This window comes from Terrapene carolina, unplaced genomic scaffold (genome assembly GCF_002925995.2).
Source record: "Terrapene carolina triunguis isolate 2854851 unplaced genomic scaffold, T_m_triunguis-2.0 Scaffold48846, whole genome shotgun sequence".
Taxonomy (NCBI): domain Eukaryota; kingdom Metazoa; phylum Chordata; order Testudines; family Emydidae; genus Terrapene; species Terrapene triunguis.
Window position 1 is genome coordinate 1 of NW_020713197.1, and position 7,482 is coordinate 7,482.

At 42.8% G+C, this 7,482-nt stretch overlaps 1 protein-coding gene across 1 annotated transcript; it reads left to right on the top strand.

Moving 5' to 3' along the window:
- Positions 1-4,895: 4,895 nt before the first annotated feature.
- LOC113405693 (paired box protein Pax-3-like) lies at positions 4,896-6,561 on the top strand (the record flags this gene model as incomplete). The annotated part of the gene is made up of 2 exons (XM_026646925.1): positions 4,896-4,980; positions 6,326-6,561. Coding segments are annotated over exons 1-2 (321 nt in total), but the record flags the coding sequence as incomplete, so codon positions are not given.
- Positions 6,562-7,482: the final 921 nt, after the last annotated feature.

Here is a 7,482-nt window from a genome sequence, read left to right on the forward strand (position 1 = left end):
CTTTCTTTCTTTCTTTCTTTCTTTCTTTCTTTCTTTCTTTCTTTCTTCAAAACATGGTCCAAAATTAATTTACACTTAAGATAAATTTTGCCACCGTGGAAGTAGTTGTATGGTGAATTCACGCTAAACAAGCTTCATGATAAATACGAATAATAGCAATTCACACTGCATTTGGAGAGCCCCGAAAACATTATAATTGATTTTTTGTAATAGAAGAGAAAACAGTACTGTTATCATTCATAAATAATTGCCTCTGTTCCTAATAGCTCTAATTTTCACTGCCCATTTGATGTGCTGCAGGTTTAATATAGAGCATTTACTAATCCAATTAAAAGTGCACCTGGCCTGGAAGGGCTTTGTAATTAGCAGGAGTATTTTTAGCTATTTCCACTAGAAAACCGTGAAATCCTCTCTGCTGGACTAAAGACTCTAATATGGGGGGCTAGGCATTCATGTCTAATCATTTTGCCTGGAAGTTTAACAGTTCCTGTGCAGGAGAAGATGAGGGACTATTTCGACTTTTGTGACATTGATATCCACGAGCCAGAATCTGCAAATTCAGGCAAAACTCCCAGGGCAAGTGGGTTTTAAATCATTTTCACACTTTGTAGATTTGATCCTGTCCCATTCGAGACAACGGGCATTTTTATATTGTCTTGAATGGGAAACAGGATAGAACCCGGTGTCTATAAAATATCCGGAAGGGCCCGATCCTGTCCCCATTCAAACCATGGAGCACTGCCATGGATTTCAGTGGCCGCAGGATCGGGCCCCGAGTCAATGAAACATTTTCATTTCCCTCCTACAAAGCACACGGTGGTTACGTGCGATATAAGCGAGCAGGAGGCTCCACATTTTATGCTGACCATATTATTTCTGAATGAAAAATGCCACCAGAGAGGAACTATAGCAAGTAAAGAGTCAGCATGTATATTACCCTTGAAATGCTGTATTGCCTTTACTTCACATAAATGGAGCGTCTTGTTAGTCCTCTTTTCCTTTCTATTTCGTAACTTTCTGGTTTGTGGGGCAATTCTGAATCCCCGTGAACCCGCTTAATTGTGTGCCATGAAAGAAGCGTCTGATTGAATAAGAAAGACATGTATATTCAACAATTTTCCATGCATGATATAGGAAGATTGGGTCTGTTTCCTACCATGGGAAAATATACAGCCGTATGACTCTGAGGTGCAAAAGGCACTAAGATCTATAACATGCTCGCCTCCCCTTTCCTCTCCCCCCATTTCTAGAAAATAAATCTGTTTCTTGGAAAACACTGCCGGGACTTAAGCTTGCAGAGGTTTCAAACTGCACGCAGGCTTGGGGCGGTGTTGCTCACTGGAGATCACTTTTTAAGCCTGTGGGCCCTAAAGGGTACTAGTTTTCCAATTAAAAGCTCCGACTCCAGCCAGCCTCTCTCTGCTTTATGTAACTCTTGGGCTCAGACTCACTTAAACGGAGCCCTGACATTGCGGAGAGAAGGGGACTAATGTTTCTGGTACAGAGGCCCAATTTACTGCGGCTGGCACAACCACAACAGCAACAACTGGTTTCCTTGCTAGGAAAGGCTCCATAATGTGCCCCGGAGATGGGCCTGGCTAGGCAGGGAAGATGAGAGGAGAGTTTTATCCTGTGGTCCCCGAAGTGGCTGGGTGGGTATCAAGCCCAGTTCAGTTTGCCATGAACAGTGACCGTTCTACACCAAGCCAGAAAAGGCAGCGACTGTCATAGAGGAATAGAGATCGAGCGATTTACTAGCAATGTGTCTGGTCAGATAACCCCTTTAGCCAATTCATTTAGCATCCCCAACTTGCAGGCAGAAGGGTAGTGACTTGAGCTAGTTTCTACATTAACACAAAATCATGGGCGAGGGTTGTATGAGGTAAGTGGAAGTTAACACTTCTGGGGTCTAATTCTACTGGCTTTGAAGTCAATGGCAAAAATCCCCTTGACTTCAACGTGAGCGAAATCGGCCCCTGAACAGTGTATATTTTACCGAAGCAATGACTTTCAGCAAATGCATCCCGGCCCACGAGGGCCTGGGATTCTACCTATCTCCCGATAACAGCTGTAAAGCTATCAGGAGTCACCACTACGTCCATATACACTCACAGGGCAGTGACAAAAGGAAAAATAAACATACTGTGGGGAAATGAAACAATGTAGTTCACTCATTTAACACCTATCATTGAAGTGCAGCTACTATCAGTGAGTTACCACCATCTTATTTCTAAAACAGAGAGTGGTACCATATTATATAGTGTATACATGGATTCCTATATCATACTACACACTTAGGTTCCAGATTCAGATGTCAAAATTATTGTGCTGTACTTTATCAGAAATGTGGCAATATTATCTGTATGCACTTTCCGGTTTCAGGTCTCTGTAATGTACAACTGCTGGTGAGGTCACTACATTGAAATCCTGTATGCTATGAAATATTGTAATCTATTTGCTACTGAATATCTTAATCCGCATGCACACACTTTTAGCTCTAGATTTTTTTTTCAAGCACGATTCAGCTTTTAAAACCAAGCAATATATTTTCCGCATATTCATTCTAGGAAACTAAAATTAAATGGCAAATCATGTGGCCTAAATTAAACTTTTGGAAACTTTCTAGACAAGCTACACATTTCAATGTTAAAACATCTTTATATTAGTGTGTGCATTAAAAAACATGACCACAAGTGAGTATTGTAATGTATGCGGAATACAAATAGCTATGAAAAAACAGAATAATTTGATAAACATTTCTCCAGGTTTTTTCAGATGCAGTTGCAGTTTTCCTCTCAGTATTTTAGGTATACATAATAATTAAGATACTTTGATAGAAAAATATATAAAATAGTTTTAAGTGTGCAAACTTTTATTAGTAACCTGTTTTCTTTTCTTTTCTTTTTTAAAGGTTTTCCTACCGGCTCTGTTCCCAAATGTCGGAGTCCAGAGAGGTTTAATAATTTGTATATGATACATTTTAAAAGTGATCTAGTTTCTTTTATTTTCTTTCTGATATGCAGGGTCTGAGAGCGCAGAATCAACAGCCTGGAAGCTCGTAAACATCTAGGAGGTAGATAACTAATCATTATGGCATTTGCGTGACTCTAGTTTAAATTACTGTCTATTTTTTAATGATGATAGCATCAATGCAGGGCTCTTTCTTCAGATCTTCCACTCTAAACTACCTTCATTTTGCTGCCTAAAACTCTTTTTACTGTGCCCTTTAGTTTTCACTGAGTAAAGTCTGAGACCTGTGGCTTCTTCGTTGTTTATTTTATTTTGCGGGATAATTTAGTTTATTAGTTATACATTTTTAAACTACCATTAATCCCCAAAGAGAACGGAATCAGCCACAGAAAAAATCCCAAAATCGTAAAGGGAAAGGGGAAACTTTAAGCCTAGAACTCATTGTTTCCTGTATTTCAAAGGGGGGGAAACCTGAACGATTCTCATCCTTTTGATTGATTAAGGTCTTGAATAACTTGAGGCTCGAGAGTGACAGTTACTGAATAGACTATTGCAAATAAAGAGCACTGTGCAAAGCCGGGCTGGCACTTCAGAGTGTAAAGGAGGCGAGTTTGCTGGCACTTACCAAGTTATAAATAAAAGGACATGCACAATAGTACCTTCTTTAAGGACAGACAGTCTTTACAACACTCCTGGCGTCATATCCTGCTGTGGTCACTTCAGCTCCTAGTCAGACTTTACTTCTTTTATTTTTCCAGCAGTTTAGTTTGAATACTACAATAAATTCCTGGGAACAAATGCTTGTTAGCAAGACTTACTTTAACACACACACAGACAAATATATAATATAGGGCCACATTTTGCCATCCGTTCTTAAAGCAGAAATTCCCAGTGGGAACAATGGAGACTTCTGCTTAAAAAACGAATAGCACCATTTGCTCCAGAGATTTTATTCTCCATTGCTACCGATTTCAGTGAAAAGAGAAAGCGAGAAAGAGAAGGAGAGAGAGGACAGTTTTATTCCTCCCTTCACACATTCTCAGAGAAGATGTGCTGGTGGAAATAGGCAGACAAAGAACTGTATCAATAGAAACACAACTTCCCCTTTAATTTCTCGCAGGCTGTTTGACCAGGACAGCATACAGCTGTACGTCTACAATCCCTCAGGAAAGAAAAGGTGACCAGAGAGACCGACTTCAAGAAATGCAAGTGTCTGGTTGCTTCCTTATTGTAATCTCCTTCAAGTGGCATTGTGCCAAGACAGTTGTAAAAGGAATGAACAGTTTCCCCACTGAAGGCTGCTTTCTCCCTTGCTTCTGCATTTTCTCCTGTCCAGCCATTCTATGAAAGGACACTTTATCAAGGGAAGAGGCAATGCCTGGGTCACACTCCTAGATTGAGGCCTCGATTGTAATGATGAGAAGAGAAAGTTGCAGATTTCACCCAATCAGCTCCTGTCTTCTCCAGACGGGACAGTCTCCCTGCTGGCCAATCGCAGCTCAGAGATCCTGATGAAGCTTTGGGGGAAAGAACTAATAAATACTCCAGAGCGGAGTTCCTTTCACTCTGTATCAACAACAGGAAGAAATCATTCCTGCCACCCCCTCCCCCTTTTCATATCAAAGTGCGCTCATCTTCACACAGTGGCCAGCAGCCGCCTGAGCTCTTTCCCGCGACTTGTATGCAACTTTCCCTTCCTCGCCCCAAACTTTGTTTCCCTTTCTCCTTTTTGTCTCTCTCTCTCCCCTTTGCTTTGGGATATCACGTCTTATTGACAAAAGGAGAGCAAGTCGTTCCCCCCTCCCCAACTTCCCCCTCCCTTTTTTCCAGGACTTTCCCTTTTTCAGTGGGATCTATTGCCAGAGCTGATCTCTCGTATATCAGCATTCACCTGGATATAATATTAAAGTAAAGCTGTATACAACATGACAACTCTAGCTGGAGCTGTCCCAAGAATGATGCGACCAGCTCCCGGGCAGAACTACCCTCGCAGCGGATTTCCATTAGAAGGTAGGAATGCTCTCTAGCTGTATGATGAATTTTCAAACCCGTATGTGTCTGTGTGTGTGTTCAAACCTGTGTGTGTGTTGCTGAGAAACGTTTTCCCCCCAATGCTGTGCACTAGTTACTTAGATTAAAACACAAATTAGAACTGCAACTGCACAAGGTTAGAGCTAGAAAAAACTCTTAACAACATGGAAAAGTGACTGCACAAAAGGACTCCCTCACAATTTATGCACACACATATAATATACATTGTTTGCATTAACGTTCTCCACATAAGCAAAACACGGATTCTGTTTTGAAGAAGGCAGTATTGCAAATTAGAGCCCCAGAACAAAGTTGGGGGAGATCCTATTGATTGTCAGGGGTTCTGTCTTCTTAATCTTGGGACCCGATCCTGCACCCCTTACTCAGACAAAACTCCCACGGATACCAATGGGAAGTTAGCCTGAATAAGGACTGCAATATCCGGCTCTAAATCTCTTCAGATTCTCGGCAAGTTTAAGGACGGCAATACTTTAAAACAGTGAAACGGACTTTTAGACACCAGTTCACTTCCCCTATCCTCCTGGAGTAGAGTCTCTCAAACTTTTGTTCCTTATTAACGTTTCTGTAAAAACGGTTAAAGGGTCGAGCGATGAGGGGTGAAACTAAAAGAAAAAGAGACACCAGGAACCCAATTTTAGAGTCGAGGAAGAATAATAACAGGAAGCAGGTTAGAATTGTGTATTCCAAACCCTTTAAAAGATTCTTCCGGAAGTTGTATGTTTTCCCCCCTTTTCACTTCTACCAGGAGCCCATTAGTAGCGGCTAATTAAAGTAGATAATTAAAGTCTTTCCAATAGTAAATGATGGAGAGTGTAACAGGTGAAAATGTTACGCTGGTTTTCTCCTGCAGTCTGTTTTACAGATAGATTAGATTAGATTCACAAAATCCCGAAATTGTCAGGGCTCTCAGTTACCCCTCTAACTGGAAGGGCCGAGTGGTACCTATGTAACTAACATGTAAATAAGATGTGTCATCTGGCTCCTGAAGTTGCTTCTGGAAATAGTCAGGTTCCCACTAGCACTTAATATTTCCCTTCTCTGAAGGCGCTCTGTTGATAAATCTGAAACATTATTTAACTGTTGTGCGAAGATGACACTCAGCTGTCAGGCACTCCCAGGGTTTCTAACCATTACAGATCTGTCCAGTCAGGCAACGTAGCACTAAACTGGCGCAAGGATGGGAGCGGATGAACTCGGGTACGTGTTTGTGTGCATGTGGATGGGGGAGTGTGTGCGCACAGAGAAAGTCGGGTTGACTTGAAAGCACACACAACAAGTAACTCCATTTCCCCCTCCTTTCTAGTGTCTACTCCGTTAGGCCAGGGCAGAGTCAATCAGCTCGGTGGAGTTTTTATCAATGGCAGGCCTTTACCCAACCATATCCGACACAAGATAGTGGAGATGGCCCATCACGGGATCAGGCCCTGTGTCATCTCTCGCCAGCTGCGCGTGTCCCACGGCTGCGTCTCCAAAATCCTCTGCAGGTACCAGGAGACTGGCTCCATCCGGCCGGGGGCCATCGGGGGCAGCAAGCCCAAGGTGAGGAGATCAGCAACGCAGTGGTGACTGTGTTTAGGGCAGGTGCTGAGCCTTTTTCCCTCCTGTCCCGTCGATTTCAGTGAGCGCTGAGGTCGCTCAGCCCCTTGCAGGATGGGCTGGGGGAGGCAGGAGGGCACGCAGCGCTTTTGCTGTGATTTGGGGAAGGATGCACATTTGGACAAAGCCTTATTGGGGCTAGTAAACTTCACACAAGCCTGGTTCTGGCTAAGGATTTTCAGGCTGCAGCATCTGGGGAGAAAGAGTCCGCTGTATTTAATGCAAGAGACAAAATGTAATCAAAGGCTGCGTAATTGCCTGTGCCCATGTAAACACCTTAGAAATCAACACACTCCTCCACACGGTGTGTGCACGGAGATGCACACACACACTCGTGTGCAAAGTGCTGTGTGTACCCTCCCACCCCGTCCCCACCCTATTTCTAGAACTTCGCTGTCCCATAAAATATTTTAAAAACTTCGGAAACTGAATCAAAGAAATAAGGCCCGATCCTGCAAACTCTTATTCACCTCCGAATGGTCCCCACATACCCACCCCCAAAACCTGTGGGAGCCGCTTAGGGGCTGAGCTCTTTCCAGGATGGAGCGTGCAAGCGGGCCAGTTGGAGTCCGTTGGTCTAGCCATTGACTCAGGGCGGGGGAGTGTGCAGGATCGGGTCCTATATTCTGGAGTGTTTTTTAACATGTTGCTGTACAGATCTATCAATGTATGCAACTAGTATCATAGATGACTGCTCAAACGCTACTTATATTTACACATACACACACCCAAAGAGTGTGTATACAGGCAACTATAGATTGTTGGACGATTGTTAACTTGTTTGTATTATTATATATATCCCCCCCCAAAAAAAACCCCTTTCTTTCTTTCTTTCTTTCTTTCTTTCTTTCTTTCTTTCTTTCT